Source organism: Piliocolobus tephrosceles, chromosome X (assembly GCF_002776525.5).
Source record: "Piliocolobus tephrosceles isolate RC106 chromosome X, ASM277652v3, whole genome shotgun sequence".
Lineage (NCBI taxonomy): Eukaryota > Metazoa > Chordata > Mammalia > Primates > Cercopithecidae > Piliocolobus > Piliocolobus tephrosceles.
The window spans coordinates 91,888,292-91,910,331 of record NC_045455.1 but is presented as its reverse complement, the minus strand read 5'-3'; the positions used below and the strand labels follow the sequence as shown (position 1 = coordinate 91,910,331).

At 38.3% G+C, this 22,040-nt stretch overlaps 1 protein-coding gene across 2 annotated transcripts in view; it reads right to left on the bottom strand.

Annotated features, from left to right (window-relative positions):
* Positions 1 to 806: 806 nt before the first annotated feature.
* SACS (sacsin molecular chaperone) overlaps positions 807 to 22,040 on the bottom strand; it is a 94,450-nt gene continuing 73,216 nt past the window's right edge. For both annotated transcript variants that reach the window (XM_023190277.2, XM_023190278.2), the window contains one exon: positions 807 to 13,672. In XM_023190277.2, the coding sequence (XP_023046045.2) occupies positions 2,118 to 13,672 (11,555 nt within the window). In that variant the 3' untranslated portion in view covers positions 807 to 2,117. The remainder of the gene's footprint in view (positions 13,673 to 22,040) is intronic.

Sequence of the window (22,040 nt, the reverse complement as noted above, 5' to 3'; positions counted from 1 at the left end):
TGTAACTTCGTAGAAACAAGACACTCAGAGCTTGTGAAAATGGTCAGTGCCACCTGGCTATATAAGTGGCTATAGAAATCAAATACGACACCCTAAACCTCTGAAGACAGATTGGTTTTGTGTGGGCCGTCCACTCACTTTGTAAAATGCCTTCTATCACAAAAAGTGGTGGGATTTGTTTTTGTTTTACTTATTGTAAGAAGAATCTCCAAACTTGTTATAAGGAATTAAACTGAATGTGGGTAGGCATAATTCTGTCCTTGCCAGCAAGGAGAGCTCCTTCCTTTATTTTGTGTGGCTCTTATCCTCTATAACTATTTTCTAAAGATAGAAAAAATTACCTGGGCGTGGTGGCACACACCTGTTTTCCCAGCTACTCAGGAGGCTGAGGCAGGAGATTCACTTGAACCCGGGAGGCAGAGGTTGCAATGAGCTGAGATTGCGCCACTGCACTCCAGCCTGGGCAATGAAGTGAGACTCCATCTCAAAAAAATAAATAAAATAAAAAAATAATAAAGATAGCTGGTTTGCAGCAAAATGGACTTCCTAATAACTTCACAGCTGAATAAAGTACAAAAGGTGACATAAACTCAACTAAATCAATGAGGACCTAAACCTAGTATATAATAAGCACTTTATATTCTATTAATCCTAGAAAAGAAATCTATAATTCCAGCATGAAAATATACAGGAAAATATTTTCCTAATATTTCCAATAAACACACACCTAGACACACATCAAAATTCAATATTAAGATGTTAAGTTGGATTTCCAATGAACTATTTCCCAGGAAATACCCGTTACGATGATTTCATATGTACATTTTGCTTTATTAAAAGTATGGCACCTTATATAACAGCAGAAATAATTACATGGTTTCGCATCCAGAAGCAATACAGGATGGAGGTGCAAACATTCCTTATTACCAATAAAAGTAAAAAAGGTTTTAACATGTTCTGTAAGCCCTTAATTGCATAAAATATATTTAGCATCATTTACAGCCCGTACACTTATATAAACTAATTATCATTACCTTTCCTTTACATTCTGCGACAGAACTATGTTACAGAAGTATGGTGAGACAAATGTGAATTAAATGTCAGTTCTGACCACGGGGAAATATAAGCTGATCATTATAAGCTACTAGATAACACAATGATTTTAACAACTGTTAATGTTTTTAAAGTTAAAAAAAAACTCCACTAAGTGCCATATTGAAAGAAAAATTTTTTTTTTGAACTGCAGCACCTTTAGACAACAAAAGATTGCATCCTGTTCAACCACACTATATAAATTATAACATTTGTGGAAAATATATACACACAAACATAAAGCAAGTGTTCTAACAGTTAATAAATGTTGTCTTGGCAAGCAGTTTCCAGAAACAATACTAACATCTCATCTGGTAATAAGAACTGCCACCATTTTGAGTTTTCCATTGCTATCTTCATGAAACAGGAAGCCTGTAAACAAAAGATGTTAAAAAAATGTAAATAAAGATGTCAAGTGCACTCAGTGCACTCTAAAAAGTACTACCTTCACACTTAGTCAAGTAACAGGATTAAAATACTGTACCATTTCTTAAATGCACTGAGTACGACATAAAATTGCAACAAATTCATAATCAGAGCCAGCTGATAAGAAAATAATGCATCCAAGAGGATCCACTTAAAAAAATGACAAACTACAAAGACTTAATTCCCCTTATGTTTAAACCAATGATATGTCCAGTGTTTCATCAGCTCCTTCAAAAATACCATGTTAAAAACATAAAATTAACTTCATCGTAACCAGAGACATACACAGACTCTTATCTAACAAACTGGTAAGCTTTGGTTATAGAAAGTGCAGTTCAATAATGTACCATCCCAATCATTCAAATCCATCCACCTGTTTTGCAGCTCACCACCATCTTCAAAATACTTTTCTTCTAGATTCAGTTAAGGTTTTCCGTTGGTATTCATGCACATAACAACTCCAGAATTCTCCCAGAAAAATCTGCAATGTGCTTCACAATTCCTAGCTAACTGGCAATGAAGCTGAATGAAGTACAGAAATTTATATTTGTGCTACAACACATTCAAGATCTACCTCTTTTTTTTCCCCTTAAATACCTTCACACTTTTTGTTGTATAAAATTTTCAAGTTTTATTATGATACAGGCAGTACATTCCATCACCCTCATAGCAACCTCAGAAGTGAACCTGTCATTTGGGATCTGAGGAAAGGGAAGCAAATCAGGATATCTTGTTTTTAAACTGTCTACACCATAAGCTTCCAATGTGTGAACATCATTTGTCAGTCCTTCAAGTTGCTGACTATATTCCTCTATCTTCTGAGCAAGTGCAGTTGGTTTTACATCTTTATCAGACTTTCCCCTCACAGCATAGTCAGCTGCAACCAAAGCTAACTTGGTAGAAAGGTAACATTTAAAGCACACCCACTCATTGGCATTTTTATGAAGGTCATTCCTGGCAGCTGAGAAGTTTGCTCTGGCTTGTCTTAGCCATCTGCGTGCTTCCACTGGATTGCCAACTGACTTGAAAGTGGGAGGAACAAAGAACCTTTGAGAGTAAGTCTGTCCAGCTGAAGGGGGGCATTTTTCTTTGTTCTGTTGCTGCCTTTCAGATTTATGGCTCGTTGCTTCTTGATTCCATGAGGTATAGAATCTCTGAAATGAGTACTTGTCTGACTGAAATCGGGATGCTGAGGTTGAAAACGTTCGTCTGGAAGCCCTGTCTGCATTTTGATCTAGAAAAGCCTGTTTTTCTAATCTGTTGATTTCATTCTGCAAATGTTTAAAAACTTCATTGGCAATGTCATGGTTCTCTGGATTTTTGTCAGGATGCCATTTCAAATACAAGCGCCTAATAATCTTTTTTCGTTCCGATTCTGGAAGCTTCCATGCTTGCTCCACCACAGATGTCACTTCTTTTAAGATTTCTGGTAAAGAATTAACCTTAAGCTTTTTGGGGGACTGATGTTTTGAAGAAGCCTTGTGGCTCTCTCTACCAGAGAAAAGAGGAGGAATGCTTCTCAGGCCAGGGGCAAGGAACTCAGTAGGGCTTGTTGGCGTAGAAGGAGCACTGTCTCTGCTTTGAGAGCTTTCATCAGGTCTTGAAAACTTATACAGATCAAGAGAGCTAACTATTTTATATTCGCTATAACCAATGTCTATCTGATATATCTTTCCTAGAAAGCTAGAATTGTCAGCATCTTCTCTTTCAACTTCTTGTACAATAATTGCATATGTGTATGTTGGCTGGTATGATCCATAGATATCACCGCCTTCAGCATCAACAAGGTACCCAACATACTCTCCCGGGTAAAAAACATTCATTGGGTCCATAAGCAGAGTGTAATGAATCTCGGCAGGAATTGGTGTGCCGGGCATCGGAAGTTCCAGTTTTGATGGCTCTGAAGAGTCATATTTCACTCCCAAACTGTCCAGTTTCTCACCGATCCTGTAAATGTCATTGCATCCTAGCATAGCAATTAAATATGAAGTGTCGGAAATCAAATTGTCAGTTGCTGATTTAAGAGTCATTGCCAGTGCTAAGAGGAAATTAATGTCTTTACTGTCTGAGTGTTGAATGTACAGCAGGATGACGGCATTGCCAAATCTCTTCAAAAAAGCAAACGTTTCACTTCTGCTGTGGGGAATAGGATTAAAACCTTTAACTCTTAACGTTGTTTGAAGCTTTTCAAAACAGGACACTTTCAGTCCTTCTCTTAGGGCTTTGCAAAGTCTTATGGCTTTTTCTTCATTGGCCAGAAAAGCATTATCATTTTCATGCTTCATAATTCTAATTAGTCCTGTAATGAACTGTTCAGAAGACAAGAGTAACTGCAATCTTCCTTGAAGAGAACACAACGCTCCAAACTGACAAACTTTGGGAGTCTCTTCATCTAACTGTTCTTCAAGTATACTGCTCAATAATCGAGGTCTAAGTTTCTGAGGAAAAAGCATTATCAACTTAGTATGAAATCCATGGTCTTTCCCTAAGTAGCACTGGCTGAGATCAACCAACATTTGCACACCAATATTCCCCTGGATTCTACTTTTATAATGTGGGGCATCATCAAACACTAAGATGCTTGACTTTACCAATCTACCATCCTGGCTCGGGAGGTAAAGTGCAAGGTCTCGTACATTCTCGAGATCATTCCTCACCTTGACTGAATCATTCTGTAGACTCTTGAACAGACCAGAAACTACTCTCTTAACTGTACGCATTTCATTGGGATCTAATTGTTTGCCCTCAGAATTTTTAAATATGCGGCTTAACACTTCAACGTATTGCTTAGTTGAAATAATATCTTCAGTACCTAAGTGTTTGAACAACTGGTGAAACGTGCCAAGTTCTAAAGGTAGCTTGTACAAGTAAGGTTTAAAATCAGATTCATATTCTAGGTTTATGACTACCTCCTCAGGCTTCAGAAGCTTCCAACCATCTTCTACCATCACAAAAGCAACCCCTCGCAACTGAAAACGAAATTCCCTTTTTTCTGCACTGAGGAATTCATATATGCTCCTTAAGACTTTTGCTCTAGTTTTTACCATTTCTTCATCCAAAGTTGTTATGTTGCATATGTTTCTGCAGTTATTGATTACCTTATCAAGAGGAGGATCCAGGTTAACATTAAGCATATTTAAAACTTGTTCAAGCTGTTCTTGTGGACCAAGTTCACTACCTTCTTGTTCTTTAATGCTTAAGGGTGTAGCTTTCTCTGGAAGAATAGGGCAGGATGTCCATAACAGCTGGAGTACATCACATTGCTTGAATTTTGGATTTACCTGTGCTCCATTGAACTTTATAAGAGGAAGTGTTCCATTTACCTCTTGATATTGAGGATGAAATCTAATGAATTCTGCGGGGGCCCGCTCAGGACATAAGAATGGTATTAAAGATAGCTCTTTCAGAAAATTTCCAGATAACAAATCCATTCGTTCTTGGAATATATGATGCAGAAGGATATCAACTGTATTTTGCAATGTTTCTTTGGACCAGTTTTCTGTATTAGCCCTCACACTGATTTCCTTAGCAAATTGTAACAACTGCTGCTGAGAAAGTATGTATTTTAGTCCAATATTTCTTAAGAATTCCACCCAGGATGTCATAAATGTAACAAGATTTTTGGGTTTTATAAGTTGTTCCAATTTCTTAAAGAAATCATTAGGAATAAACAATTTTTCAGGAAGCATAACTTCAAAAACTCTCACAGTTCTATCATAGAAATGCTTTGCTTGCTTTAGTCTACTGTTAGCATCATGGATTATCAATAAACTTTCCAGTTTTTCGAAAAGTTGTTCCTTAATATCTGATAATTCCTCAGCACTTGATAATCTATTCTTAAGGTAGATTAAGTGCTCTAATTTTGCATCATAAGAGAGATTTTCAATTTTTGGTAAGAGGTGCTTCAAATATACCTCAAGATCATCTACAGGTACACAACCAATCACCTCATACAGTTCTTTTAAGTGTATTTTTTCTTCAAGAAACGCAGATGATGATGATTGTGTCCATTTTTCCACTTCAGCTGGAGGGATACTTTTTGTAAGTACATAGCATGTTCCAAATTTTGCAATACTCACATAGCGGCCACTGATGGATTTATAGCACGGAAGTGACTTTAAAATTTTTATATCATCTTGGGACATCAAGTGATTCAAATTGCAGTTGAAATACATCAAAAGTGCTTCAAAATCATTTTCTACTAATTTTTCTGTTCTAAATGTTGAAGTTTGGACCATATAATGTAGAGCCTTCAAGATGCTTGTGGGGCTCTCTATATTTGCCGTGTGACATGACAACAGAGGAACAAATGCACTGTCTTTGGAACAGATTTTGTTCAAAGCAAGCTGAATACAGCCAGCTTTCATTAGAGCATGAAAAACTTTATCACTCTGGGCATTTGGAAAAACTGCAATGTGCATAAGGCTGAGAGGAAGAAGAACATCTCCTTCAGGAACCACAAGCTGGTTGGCTGAAACAGTAAACTTTGTTCCTGGAAGCAATGCCCAGTCTTTTAGAGTATCAACAACAATGTCAAATGTTGGTTTTGTTTCTTCCTGATCTTCTTTCAGGCTTACAGATTCGCTGATAAAATGCCATGCATTCTTAAGCCAAGACTCACTTGCAAAATTGTCCTTCCACTTCGTGCAACTTTTGGTCTTATATTCTCGGGGCAACACAGAGGATAACAAATCAGCAAAGCTGGAAATGTCAAACACTTTTGCAACTTTACAGTTCAATAAAATATTACTATATTTCAAATATAATGTATTCATAAACAAGTCTTTGCGGGATGGAATCAATTCATGATATGTTGTTAGAAACTTGGGTCGTTTTGCATCAAAAGTTTGCAAAACACTGTCCAGTGTAATGAGAAGGGGCAGTCCCTCAACTTCAATCTCATTTTCTTCTGCATCTTTAAAACAGTAATCAACTAAAAGTTTTAAACTATGAAAAAGTTTTAGATTGGTCTGCTGCAGGCGACAAGGCAGCTTCCCAATATGGCAATTAGTGTCAGGAGAGGAAAATGTCATTAAAAAAGATCTGATATCAGCAGGGGTCACATAACTAACAGGAATATCTGCATCTATAAGACAGTGGTAAAGATTAGCAGTTTCATCACAGTTATAAACCAAGTTGAAACCAATTTCTAAAAGGAGATGTTTCAGCCTATAGACGTTCTCTGCTACTGTTTTGCGTGTGGTGATATTATAATCTGCATTTTTAAGGTGTTGTAATTCATCCTGTAGTAAATTGTCAAAAAATGGTCTAGTTTTATTTGAAGTAGACATATTGATCCAAGTAATTATAACTGCAGAGTGCAAGTCAGAGCCATCAATATTTGGAGCCCGCACAACAGGTAAAAGACGTTTCATGTCTTCGTGAATGCAACTGTAAAGTGCTTTCACTAGACAATATAAATCTGGCTGTAGATCAAGACGGTTAACTGGGAAAAATGATAAAAACTTCTTTAAAGTGTCCTTTACAACATGAATAGGGGTGTTCTGTAACACTGATAATGTTGGATCAGAACCAGGGAAATACCGTTTTTTTAACTGTATTAGCAATTCAACATATGCAGGAGCTATTAATGCTGTCATTAAACTGTTATTCCAGTCACTTCGAACACCAACTCCATTATCATCACGCCACAGGTTCCTTCTGGCTGAATCCAGTGCAAAGTGGCCATTCACATGAAATGGCAGCCCAGTCTCCAAAGAGAGAGGCAAAAAGCAGAAGGCCCTATGGGGTTTTTTATAGTTGTGAGTAATGCAGGCAGCTACTCCACCACGTGGGAAAAGAGTAATATCTTGGTTCTTGTGAGCTGATATTACACTCTTAGATACTTTCTCCATACTTGAAAAGCCTGATCTATTACAAACTAGCCACGTAGTAAGATTTCCTTCAGAGTCCTCAGTATCCATAGTATAGGTTATCTGTTGAACTGGTATGTCTTTGAGCTGCCTCTTTTTAGTAACACTGTCAATTACAGATGCATGAAATTGTTTCCTTTTCAATCTGTCTCCATCTGTGATTTTGCCCTTTACTGAATACAGCACATTTAGAGCTCCAGTACTTTTATCTATTTCACAAATAGAAATTTTTTCCATGTGATTAAGAAACATTAGAAGTTCTGCCCCATCTGAGCGCAGTTTGTCCAAAAGATTCTGGACCATTCTGTCTGATGCTGGAACGGATGAAATTTCCGAAACTTTTGCCATTTCTGCATTACGAAGAGGAAATCTGAACATTGTGCAATTATCCAGTTTAAAGTGGGTTCCCAGATAAAGATCCAGAACATCTGAGAACTGTGTCCTAAAATCTGCATCCAAATCTCTAAACATGCGTCCAGGACTAATGGATGTGGCCCCTGGTGCGTATCTGGCATGAGGATCAAAAATACACAGGATGTCATTGCCAGAAATAAAAGATGGGCAGTCTGTGATATGATACACAGAATTGAATCCTATTCCATATTGTCCAGTTTTATAAGGATTTCCTTCTTTCGTGCCTTTTCCAAGATTCTGAATTCCTCTAACATCATCTTCTGTAAATGGCTGGTTGTTGTACACACAAAGTGCTGGCCCTTGCAGTGGGGCCCACTTATCATCAAATATTCTATCAACTGGATGCTGTCTAGGATCAAACACAAAACAGATTTCTGTCGCCTTTGCATCATCAGCATTTTGAAGAAGCTCTTTCAACATTTCCTTTTCAGAAGGATATGCATTAAGGATGCTCTTAATTCTGCTGGTCAATTTTTCTTTCTGTCCAAATTCTGTGCCAAGTGTTGTAAAACAGACATTGGATGCATATCTTTCTAAGGCTTTGTGTCGCTTTGGGACTGCTCCTAGTTTTACTGCTACTTCCCTGGGTATGTCAGCGTGACAATATTTTACAGTGGTATCCTTTACTTTTATCCAAGGGCAATCATTGTAGCATAACGATTTAGCAGGGAGAAGCATAAGATTAGTATCCGGCAATAATATCTTGCCATAATTTTTCTCACAAAATTCTTGTTTCTTTTCTCTAATGAGACTCCATATTCCTTCACTGATTATTCGCCGGCAAAGCTGAAAATTCTCTTCTGTTATTTGCTTTGTTCCTCTTTCTTGATCAATAGATTCCAAAACAAGAGCAAAATCTTCAACAGTGAATGACTGCCTCACACCCACACTTTCAAAAAGTTCACGGAAATTATTTTTATATTTATTAGGCAACTGATAAAGGTATGGTGCTGCCTCAAAATTTAGATGAAAAGAAACCTTTTCTGAGTCAACATATGCATTCTCAACCAGAATGAAGCTAAAGGGCTTTAACTTATCAATAATTGATATCTTAGTGATGTCATTTTGCATCAAGGCTTCATGAAGGTATTTGTAGCAAGCATTGGTGATATTCTCCTGGTACAGTGTAATTCCATCATCAACTGATTTTGCAACTTCTTTCAATTGGTTTATAACCAGATCAACTGTTGGCTTCTTGAGTAATCCCAAAAACTCTTTAACAGCCAATGACACTGAACCACAACCTCTAAAGGAATGAGAATTTTCATTCAGAATTGGTTGCAAAAGACAAATTATATCTTGATGTTCAGCTGTATAAAGGTCAGTTGCTGCAAACATGGTTTCAGGTTTAAAACTGTTACCTTTCCAGTCCAAAGAAAAACCTGCTGGTTTTGTCAAAAATGGAAGGAAGGGGATTGTTTGATATTTTGCAGCAAAATCCTTTGCTCTAGGATCCCTTATTTTTAGTTTCTCATCAATAAGACTCAATAAGATACTACTTCTTAGGCATGCAGCAACATGATCACTTTTATTAATTTCAGCTACTGACTCTGCACGTTCTAGCATGTCATCCCATAAAATATCATCTTTTGCCATACCTAACTGAACTAGTTTAATCAAAATAATAGGATTGAGATAATCCTGAGTAGAACCATAAGGGAATCTTCCATCTTTAATGTCAAATAACTTTGCAACTCGTCCTTCAGGGTGGATCAATCTTGATGGCAAAACCAAAGGATGCCCCTCCAAGGAACAAGGAATACATGGAGTAACACGAAGAATTCCCGAGAATTCATCAACTTTTTCATTTAGAACAAAAATCATTAAAGGATCTCTAAGTTCTGCTTCAATTTCTTGAATATTTGGAAAAAACACTTCAGAAAAAAACTGTTTCTCTGAAAATGTGTTTTCAAGTAGTATCTGTTTGCAGCCAGCTTCTTCAAATCCTAATTTTACTGAAGAAGGAAGTTCAACAGCACAAAGGTTTTTGGACCCAGTCTTCTTGAGGTATTTCAAAAATATCTTGAAGGCTGCTGAACCAACATCTCTTCTTTTAAGTATACAGTCATCTAGAAATCTTACATTCTTCATGGAAACCCAAGTAGATCCATCAGAGAAGACTTTGGTCAATTCTTTCCCTTTTCCGTGAGCTATATCTTCATAAAATCCTTGGCAAATTACAGAAAAATCATCATGAACTAAATCAGGATCGGGCCACACTGCATAGTAAGTATAATCCACTAGCTCCCCACTAGTGGCCAGGTCCCGTAAGACACTCAGTGCCTGTAAGTAAGCTTTCACAATAACATGTCTCATGAACGTGGTATTCCATCGTCCTTTTGTATCTGTTTTCCAGATTTCTTTCCTATTTGATGTAACAGCAAAGCACCCATTGATGTGAACTGGCAAGCCTGTTTTTATTCGTAAAGGTAAATAGCAAAACACCTCTCCAATGTGTGGTTTCACAGTCCACTTCTGGTCCTGGATTTCTGACAGCAGAACTCCTACTGCCCCACATGGAACCAGTCCTAGTCTTCTTCCACTCTCACTCAGGGAAAACTTCAGAGCCTCTCCTGTGTCCATGCAAGCACACAGAAGCCACGTGGTACATTCTACTGTTTTTTGTGACAACTCATCTGATGGCTTTTTTGATTGGCCAGACTTAGCCATTTCAAAGAGAGCAGCTGGGTCATCATCTGGACCTCTAAAAAGTGGCGACTGTAAATCAGCAATCCTTCTGAAGACATGGTGAAATTCTTCCACTGTGATCTGAAGAATGCAAGACGACTTTGGTTCATCACTGGGAGGCTTTTTATTACTGCTGCTGCAAGTCTTCATGAGCTTAGCAGCCTCTTTTAAAACACTTAAGACAGGTGTGTTCAATGCTTTGGAAGAGCAGGATTTTTTTTTAATTATTACTGTATCTTGTGCTAAGCTGGGGTTGGTTTCCTCAATTTTCAAGTACTTCAAATACATTGACTTTACACTCTGAGTGAAAATGATAAGCCTGTGTCCACAGAGACTAAATTCATCCACAAGAGAATAAATATCTGCTGTATTATAGCAGGTACTACTAACTTCACTCACTTTTGCTTCCTGTTGAGTTCTAAAGGACAGTCGGAAAAGAGTTCCATTATAGCTGTAAGGTGCTTCTACAGTCAAAGGTAACTGACAGCCAAATACATCTATAAATGGTTTGAACTGATTAGGAAATTTTCTAAGTCTTTTCTGTTGTTTACTCCAATTAATTTTGATCCCAGGATTGGATTTGTCTTTAATGTGTTTACTGATATGGTTTATGTTTGGATCGAACATTATCATGAATTCCCGACTCATAATGATGGGAATGTCAGTGATATGGTACACAGAATTAAATCCAAGACCAAATTTTCCAACTTTGTCAACTTCTGCCCTTTTTAAAGATTCTCCTAACCTAGTTATGTTCACAAAATCTGAATCTGAGAATTGAGAATTGTTGAATGACCACAAAGCAGGTCCATGACAAGCTGCCATCCCTGGGTCTAGGAGATTCTCTCTTATGTCCATATTTCTTCTCATATCAATCAAGAAACTGCATTCTGTTGCATTTGCATCATCAGCATTTTGAAGTAGTTCTTTAAAAATATCTGACACTGAAGGGTATTCTTCCAGAATATTTTTAATTCTTACAGTAAGTGGTTCTCTTTGTCCTGACTGCTCAAATCCCATGTTTTCAGGATTTATCAGTCTTGTACTAAGGCATGGAACTTTGAGCCATTCTGCAGTTTTCATGGGTATGTCCTCATGCACCAAAATGATTGGTTCCACAGAATCTTCAAGTAAGTCATTAAGGTCATCAACTTTAATGTCACAGTAACAGCATTCGTGAATTGGCTTCATGATGAGTTTAGAAGGATTTTTGCTATGATGTATGGGAACTGGTGTGTTGGGGCTTGCTGGAATCTGATTGCTATATAGCCATCTGATAATATTCAACATAAGGTGAAGATTTTGTTTGCTTTCTTGTTCACTGAGATCTTGGTCACTTTTGAGATATATCTTCTGAATAACCATGGAAATATGATCTGATGTCAACTCCTCTATTGAACCACAGACCTTAAATAGTTGGTGGAATTTCGCCATGGTTTTAGGTACATTATGCAAATAAGGCTGAAGGTCAAGATCATGGATTGGTTTAATCACAGCTTGGGCAAGTGGACAAAACTTCTTGCCAGTCCAAACCCAGGGAAATTTTAAGGCTCTAAAAGAATCTTTCCCTTCATTTAGATGATCATGCATGAATCCATAAATTTCAAGCAAAATATGCTGGAATTGATAGTAGTCTTCATCACTAAAGGTTTTTGAAGTATACCAATCAACAACAATTTTAAAGTGTTTTAAGACAGCACTAATGCTAGGTTTTGTGAAGATCCCTAATGCTTTTTCCAGGTTTACATGGATACTTTCAACAAGAGGAAGTGAGGAGCCAATGAGAATCGCATGGCCTACATCACACATATCTGGCGGTGCACAGAGATTACAGAGATCTCCTTTCCAGACTAAAGAGCCTGGATAATTTGGAGGCCTTTCCTTGCAGGCTGGAACCCATTTTATTTTCTTTAATGCCATCTTTCCTTCAGATGATTGTAACAGTGTGTGATTCTTATTTAAAACCAGTAAGAGGGTTTTGGCTTTCTTCAGAAGAACATCCTGATCTGGACAAGCACTGCCCTGTAAGGCTTCAATTGTTTTTGCCACTTGCACAACATCTTTCTCTTTGAGACTGGCTTCGTTTTTTAAACCAATCTGTCTTAAGGAGTGAAGAATATCTGGTGAGGTAAAAACTGTGGGTGGGAAATAGGTTCCTTCTTCATTATAAAAGAGATCCTTTAGTACTTCTATATCCGGGTCAAAGAGTTCTCCAGCTGATACCACCTGTTCCTGTGGTATCTGGATGAATTTTAATGGTGTTAACCACTCAAGCACATTTGGATTCTCATTTTTAAGAGAAGACAGATTCTCAAGGACCCATAACATAAGCTGTGTTACCTCTTCGTGGGAATAAAATGCATTTTCAATATCTTTTAAAACAAGCTTTAGGCAGCTAGTGGTCTTTAACTGTTCTATTTTCAACATGTTTGCCAGACGAATAGTAGCTTCATCACTACTGTCTATTACTGAAATAGAAAGTCGCAGATCTGCTGGGAGCTTGGCAGTATGGTGTAAGACTTTACAACCTTTCAATTTTGTATAAGCGGAAATTCCCTGACCAGAAGAATGGTTAATGCGCTTGAATATTGCCAATTCTTGAATAATTCTTTTCTCTTTCTCACTGCTATCAGTTAAACTAGCTAAGAACTTCCTCAGGGCATCTTTGTGTGTTGGAAGGAGCGAAGTTATTTGATTACACAATTTCTGCAATGGCATCTTCTCCATTATCTGCAAAACAGCACTTGGTAATGGTGAATGAATATATTTTTTAATAAGCGGATGTTGTATACATGCATCTAATTTTTTAAGGACAAATCCTCCAAGTTTTTGTACAATGTCTGCTAAAAATTCTGGAAGCTGTGCTTCAGATTCATCATCTAAAATGACTAATGATGGAATCCTGAGTCTAATGAGTTCCACACATGCCTGACCTTCCTCTAGTATAGTTCTGGGGATAAGTGGCATCTCATCAAATAAAGTCAAATCCTCTGAAAAATGTATATAAAGATTTTTCCAAACCATCTTAAGCCATGAAACAGATGGGTGATTTCTGTTTTCATCAAATGGATACCATTGAACGATCAATTCTCTGCCAGGCCAGAATGTATTCATTACTTCCTTGATAAGACGTGCAAATCGTTCTGGATTTAGAAGCTGCAGCTGAGTACATGGTCTTCCTGTAAATCATACACAGAAATGTCATAAATACATATAATTCTACTACAGTAGCCTTCTATTCTCACAAATAAGACAGTACTGGAAAGTTTGTTTTGTTGTTTTTTTGTTGTTGTTGTTTTTAAGACAGAGTCTCGCTCTATCACCCAGGCTGGAGTGCAGTGGCGCAATCTCCGCTTACTGCAAGCTCCACCTCCCGGGTTCACACCATTCTCCTGCCTCAGCTTCCCAAGTAGCTGGGACTACAGGGGCCCGCCACCACACTTGGCTAATTTTTTTTGTATTTTTAGTAGAGACAGGGTGTCACCGTGTTAGCCAGGATGGTCTCAATCTCCTGACTTCATGACCCACCTGCCTTGGCCTCCCAAAGTTTTGGGATTACAGGCATGAGCCACCGTGCCTGGCCAGTACTGCAAAGTTTTCTAAGAGCTGGAAGTACATGTAAAAATTTGGCAAAACTGGGCTAAAATAATTTTTAAATAATAATAGTGATAGAAAATCTATATATAAATCCATATTTACAATAACCTGTGAGAAATAATTCTGCCTGGAAAATGCTTATTTTAAATAAATATACAAAATGCATTTAAATATGTTTTTTAAGTATCCTATAATGTTCTGCAAATGAAATCAATATGGAAAACAATGTTTAGCATTTATTTGCCCACAAATAAAAACACCAAAGAAAAATGCAAATAAAATTTATGTAAGAATCTTTTTTAAAAATTTAAAGGTAAAAATTGATACACGACCCCAGTAAAGGCTGACTATGCCTTATCTGAATGCTTGTGACCAGAAGTGTTTCGGATTTCGGATTTTTTTGGACTTTGGAACATTTACATTGTACTTACCAGCTGAGCATTCCAAATCCAAAAATCTGAAATCCAAAATGCTCCAATGAACATTTCTTTTGAGTGTCATGTAGATACTTGTTGCAGATTTTGAAACATTTGGGGTTTCAGATTTTTGGGTTTGGGACACCCAACCTATATGAAGGATGTTTCGTGTTGACTTCAAGTTTCCGGGAGCCACACAGCTGTATGACCTACGGAGAAGGGCATGAAGTCAGCACACAGAGGCTGGAGTCTCAGTTGCAGCTGACCAGCACTTTCTGCAGCTGAGGCAGCAATGAGACTTACATGGTTTCCTTTCAACAACTAAACAGATGTCTAATTTCAGTGCCATTTCATTTTTCTGGGACTTGAATTCTCTCATTTGGAAAAATAATGGGGATGAGATTCTAGATCTAAAGACTGCTCTATATTTATGCCCAAATACAGAACATATTTACAACTTTTCCAAAGTACCCTGTATCTAGCTACTTATTATTAAAGTGTGCTGTTCAGAGCCCTGAGATTTTTGCAGAAATACTTTGGAGGCAACAAAGGGAGCACGTGGGGGCCGTGCTGTGAAGGCAGCAGAGCAGCTCCGCTTTTGGATGTCTGATAAACTAGAACACTAGGAAGATATTTGCTTGGGTTGAGGGGGGCAGTTTTTACTGGTTTTAACCACTGGCCTTAGAAATGAACATTTTCCTTCTAAGTGAATTTAGTATTTCAGAGTATAACATTTATAATATCAGTAGGAACAAAATGAAAAAAATAACACCATACATCTATAGGTATATTTTTCCCAGAGAAATAAACATCTCAAATTCGATCTGGTATAGATACTAACATTCAATATTCTCCCTACGTACATATCACTTCTAGACTCTTAAAAGAGTGGCAAGGCACAGTGGCTCACATCTGTAATCCCACCACTTTAGGATCCCAAGGCAGGTGGATCACAAGGTCAGCAGTTCAAGACCAGCCTGGCCAAGATGATGAAACCCCATCTCTACTAAAAATACAAAAATTAGCCCGGGCATGGTGGCGGGCGCCTGTAGTGCCCAGCTACTCAGGAGGCTGAGGCAGAGAACTGCTTGAACTCAGGAGGTGGAGGTTGCAGTGAGCTGAGATTACGCCACTGCACTCCAGCCTGGGCGACAGAGTGAGGGCTCATCTCAAAAAAAAGCAAGTTTGGAAAATATTATAAGAGGACTCCCGCCTCAGGCTCTGGAAACTTTTACATATTGTTACTTTTTTGTCCAAGAAAGCACACCCTTATTTCAGAGGCTTACGTGTAAAAAAGATGACTTGATCTTCTACCAAGAAATTGCCTTTCATGTAACAACAAGATATTTAAAAATTACTGCCACAGAAATTGAAGCAAGGGCACACTTTTGCAACTTTAGGAAGGTGTCAATACCCAAATACAGAATATTTTTGTTTTTACATTGTGTGATTTACAATAATTCAAGCACTAATATTTAAGAAATTACAAAATCTTGTCAGCAGCTTGACTAGTATAAGCCTGTTTGATCTGTAAGTCCTATTTAAAATATGGTTTTCCAGCATTTTCCTTTTAAAAATGCTCACTGAATCAGATTTAACTATAATGGAATATCCAAATCATAAGGCAAGGATATAATACTAGAGATGCAAAAAAAGAGTTAGAAATTAAAATTCAAAACACTCAGAAAATAAAAAATTAAATATGCACCACTTTGTGCTCTATGTTAATAATTGCCACGACATGCATTCCATAGATAATCTTACCCAATATCCTTTCATGAAATTTGGCAATTTATAAAACATATACCTACCTTCAGGAAAATGATCTCATTTAATGTATAAATTAAATGCCAACAAAACACACACGCACACACCACATATGGCATGCAACTAACACATCGGTCATGCTCAACTGAAAAAAACATGAAAGAAAATAAAGGAGAGAGAAAATGTAATAAGACACCAGTATATGTACATTAAGTCAGTTCAATCTGAAGTCCTGAATTCTATCCATTGTATTTAAGACATTCAGCTTTTTGGTTATAAATGTTAACACAGAAACAAGTCTCCATGTCCTGGGTTAGAAAGTCATAGAAATTGTAAAGCACCTCTAACAGGATCTGCAAAATAATTTCTGTAGCAGTTTAATAAATGAAATGGTTTTTGTAACCTTAAAAATTATCAGCACTGTCTACAGAGGTTAGCTACAGTACTGAAATTATTCCAAGAGGCAGAAAGGTTTAAACAATGACCACATTTAACTTAGAAGGAACTCTTCCAAAAGCAGCTTTTGCTTCACTATTGTCAGTTCAATCCCTCAGTGGTTCAAAATAATAACATCAGCATAATGAATCGGTACTCAAAGACTGCACTGCTTTTTATTGTTTATGTTTATGTTCAGTGCTAACCTTGAGATGAATTTCAGCACAGACGGAAATATTATATATAGTCTACTTAAAAATTTACTTAACCAAGAAATCTCAGTCCTGAATGCTTTAATTACTGAGAGTTTACTACATTCAACCAGACTCCTTCAGTCTCCAGCTGGCTACAATAGCAATCCATCCAAAGGTCTAAGCACGGTGACAGTTTTTTATACTTTTCTCCTGTACAGAAAGTGGCAATGGCAGCCTGGGTAGCTGATGAGTTCTAACAATGCCCCACTGAGCATAGAGATGCAAATCTCTTTGTAAATGTACAGTCAATGTTCAATTAAATGGTGTACTGTAGATCAGTCAATCTTCAAAGAAATGAAGAGAGAATAGAAAAAAAGAAATGAAACAACCAAACTAAAAAAGGAAGGAAAGAAAGGGCAGCCTTCCTGCCAGCTCAGACTCCCTCCACCTCCAGCCTAGCAGTGGCACTGCAGACCCCAGGGCCCAGCAGAAAAGTCCAGCAAGCCAGGGTGGTTCAACATTAGCCCCAGTGACCACATTTCTTCCTCAAAAATCACCACTGACACTCTGTCACCGACTTCTTAGCTTTCGTCTTAGACAATCGCTGATGTAACCACACAGTGCCAGGGCAAATGTTAATTATGCAGTCCACTTATATCAAGATTTTGTTTTCCTCTTTGATTTGATGTCACCTTAAAACATGTCAGATACATTGACAAAGCTTTAAGAAAAATACAGTAATAAGAACTGTGAACGATAAACCGTTTTTAATACAAGCTAGGAACTCAAAAATATTTATACGAATTATCACTATAATAATGACTTGGTTTCTAAACTATTTTTAGTGTATCACCTGCTTCAAATAATAATATTTATCATAAAAATGATTTCTGTAAGCAAATCTTATATCCTATACATTTCCAAATGAAACATGAAGTTGGGGAAAATAATACCACTAGTTGAGTCAAAAAATTTTTATTTATTAAAAAAAAAAGGCAGTCAGTAAAATGACATGAGGCAGTCAGCAAAATGACACACGAGGCACTGTAAGAACAGTCGGCCGACTGTCCCCAGTGAGACCTAGGCTGGCCACCTTCCCTTCCTCAGCACACCCAGGACAGGGGGTCCCTGCTGTCACCAACCACAGCACACTGAGCCAGACTCCAAAGCAGAAAGGCTGTGGTCTCCTGACCTCACAGTCACAGGTCCCAGAATCTACGTCCTTCTCTGTTTGTTTGTTTGTTTGTTTTTGTTTTTTGTTTTCTGAGACAGAGTCTCGCTCCGTCGCCCAGGCTGGAGTGCAGTGGCGCCATCTCAGCTCACTGCAACCTCTGCCGCCCCGGTTCAAGCAATTTTCTGCCTCAGCCTCCCAAGTAGCTGGGATTAAAGGCGCCTGCCACCACGCCTGGCTAATTTTTTGTATTTTTAGTAGAGACGAGGTTTTACCATCTTGGCCAAGCTGGTCTTGAACTCCTGACCTCGTGACCCACCCGCCTCTGCCTCCCAAAATGCTGGGATTACAGGCATGAGCCACCGAGCCTGGCCCCCTCTATGCTTTTTAATCGGAATATTTGTGTGCATCATATAATAGAGATGCATTCACTATCACACTTCCCATTAAATACCACAGCTTAAAATACAGATTCCCACACCATTCTTGATTAGAGACTAAATGTTCTATGAAGTGAATGTTTCCAAGTCATTTGAATATGGTTTTACTGTGGTATTTGTAATAACAAAAATCTGTATTAGTACGGTTTCCTCTCTCCTTTAATATTATAGTTATTACCACCAGAAAAAAAAAATTGTTGACATAACTTCTAGCTACTTACGTAAATGCAAAAACAGAACTCAAAGAACCAAATGAACAAAAGCATCAGGCTTCAAATGAACACGACATTCAGTTTTCCTACCTGAATATCCCCAGAGAAGTTGTTGTGCTAGAATACAATTAAATCCATTCTTAGAAGAAGTCAGAATTGTCACAATTTGCACATAATGGCTACAGAAATTATTCTGTATCTTAAGATAATGCCGTCTGTGGAATCTCTACACATCCTTATGTAAAAGAAAAGCCAGAAACAAAACTCCAAACATAGCAGAATACACATCTAAGATTTAAAGCTATATTTCAGTGCAAACTAAATCAAAGTACGTAAGAGTCAGGAGTGTGGGTTCAGAAAGAAAGCAAAGAAAGAATTATGGACTTCATATGCACAAATTACATTATACCTGCATAACATCATTTGATAAGCTACCAGTGAGCTTTCTGCACAGGCTATCGTGTTCAGAGATTCTAGACTAAAAAACCTGATTTTAAAATTTTTAATTTTTAAAAAGTTTTGGAATATCTATACAAAGTGTACAATTCCAACTTTCTAATAAGGACGAAGAGATTTTATCATCTATTTCCACTGCTTGCCCATGGTAACCAACAAATACAAACTTCTAAGAATTGTTTCATGAACATCTATCCCTCCTCTGCTTGAATGAAGCAAGAAACTTTTAATCAAGTGGACTGCTACAGCTCTGAGAGACTTCTGTGTATTTGGGTCCCTTAGGCTAACTAAACTAGTAGCTAAGATAGAGAGCAAAGGTGTAACCAAAGAAACTGAACTCTTCTCATCTTAACAGCATTCTAATCACCTTAGCAACAGGCACCTTGTTAGTTAGGCAATACTGATTCAGTGCTAGAGATATAGAAATGGACAACTAGATATAGTCCCAGACCTGGCCCTACAGTCTAATGGAGCAGGCGAGTATCAGATAAATTATTACAAACACTTAAACAGGTACTGGTGTGTGAGTGCCATGGAGACCAGAGCATGGAAGCACACATGGGTTGCACAAAAGATGAGCACAGCTAGTGAGATGGAGGAGTTGGCAAGGAAGTCACATGTATCACAGCTGAGGGAGGGATAGAACATGCTGTCCTCCAAACAGAAAAAAGCATGGAACTAAGGGAAGGAGATGAAAAATAGCAAACATCAACAGAACCTTCCATGTACTAGGCATCTTCATGACACCCAGAAAATGGAGCCAGCTAATGAAGGTGCCCTCATAGGAAAAGTTACGGATTTTGGTCTCATCTAATAAATAACTATGAAAATTTTAAAAATTATAAGTAAGACCCTGGCACCAACTATTAGGCATCTGTACCACTAAACTGTTCTTGTTTCTTTTTCCTTCATCCAAAACCCATTTACCTGCTCTTCTAACTATTCTCCAGTTTCTGATATCCATCTATTTACTTAAGCAACTTAACAGAGAAATAGGTCAGACCCGGAAATTAAAAAAACAAAAATCGTAGCTTCAACTCTGCAACTCAAGCAAGTCATTTAAATCCCTCTATTTCTTTGAGCTTCAATGTCTCCATCTCTCAAATGGAGACGCAGGCTCTGTTATCTCATGGTTGTAAAGAATAAACGAGACGACAGAAGACACTGATTTGAAAAGGAGCTATTAGCTCACCGACACAAGAGCGAGATCTGCCCTTTGGCCTCTGCGCCGCATCTCCTCCATGCGGTCCCCACCCAGCCCAGCAGCTGAAGCATCAACTTGTCCAGTCAAACTTGGCAAGCAGGCTCTCGGCCAGACCTTGGAAATATAAAAATAAAGATTGCCCCTGCTCTCGAGGATGCTGCAGTCTAGCACAGTAAAAACATGATTCTAATAAAGCAAAGAGGATCAAATGGACTGTGTACTGGGTTCCAAGAGCAAAAGAGAGGCACCCACCTCAGACTGCAGGGCAGGGGTGAGGCACAGGGCAAGATGTCAAAGAAAGCTTCCTGGAGGTGACACATGAGCTCAGTACTGAACGATGAATAAACATTAGCTGGGCAAAGTAGAGGATGGAAAGAAAGTATTCTAAGCAAAAGGAACACCATGTACAAAGCTGCAGCAATGAGAAAACTTCCATGCAGGGAAAAAAGTACTGAGAACCTACACTGAAGTAGGCACTGCGCTAGATGGTGGTGACAAATCTGACAGGTCTCCCTGCTTTCACGAAATTTAGGGAGGATTCACGTTCATCAACCTACAAGTGCTTGTCTAATCAGAACAGAAGAGGGCGCCTGCATGCACCAAGGCCAGTGAGACAGCACTCCACAATCATGGAAGTTCACAATCATGGAAAGTCCCCTAGTTCATGCTGGCAGGGCCAGATTTCTCCTGATAGATGCAGTGTCCACTGGAAAGCCTGCAGCAGGAGGGTGACATCGTCAGATGAAGCCCAAGCGCTGTAGGCAGGGACATCAACTGCAAGAATCCAGTAACAACGAGAAATTAGAGGACCTGTAATAGGCAGTGGAGTAAGACCACGGGACTGGCACAGAAAATTTAGTCAGCAGATCCTGGAGACTGTGGGGAACAAAGAAGAAAATTTAAGGATTCCTTCCTAGGCAATCTTGTAAACAGTAGTGTTATTTTCAATGGGATCACTCAAAATGAGAAACAGATTTGGGGAGAGGATGAAGAGTAAAGTTTCGCAATGTTGATTTTGAAATACTTATGGGATTCCAAGTGCAAAATGCTAACAATAGCTACCATTTGTCAGTATTAAGTGCCGGATATTGTGTTAAACGATATGTATTATGTATTCATCATTCGATCTTCAGCATAATGCCTGCTGTGAGTACAATATCACAACAAAGCTTTCAATAACCTGATCTGCTGCAGTAACACAAACTTGGATACAACTCAACTGGCAAGTTGTGATTGCTCCCATCCTCCACTCAATCCTTATTTCATTATCCTTGCAGTGAAGCAATCCTGAATTTTATGTAATCAAATCCTGGGGACCTTCAGATATACCCTTAGAAGGATATTACTGTATTACCATGTTACTGATGAGGAAGCAGGGGCTCAGACAGGATAGAAAATTTGTTCAAAGTCACACAATAGAGGAGCGAAGTTTAAGCCCAGATTTGTGTAACTACAAAATCCAGGTTTTTAATCTCTGCTACACTACCTCTCTGAAGACTAGGGTGGTGACTGAAGATATGGTGGCCACTAACGCTCTCACGGGAGTGGATGGATCACTAACGCTCTCCCGGGAGCGGATGGATCACTAACGCTCTCCCGGGAGTGGATGGATCACTAACGCTCTCCCGGGAGTGGATGGGTCACTAACGCTCTCC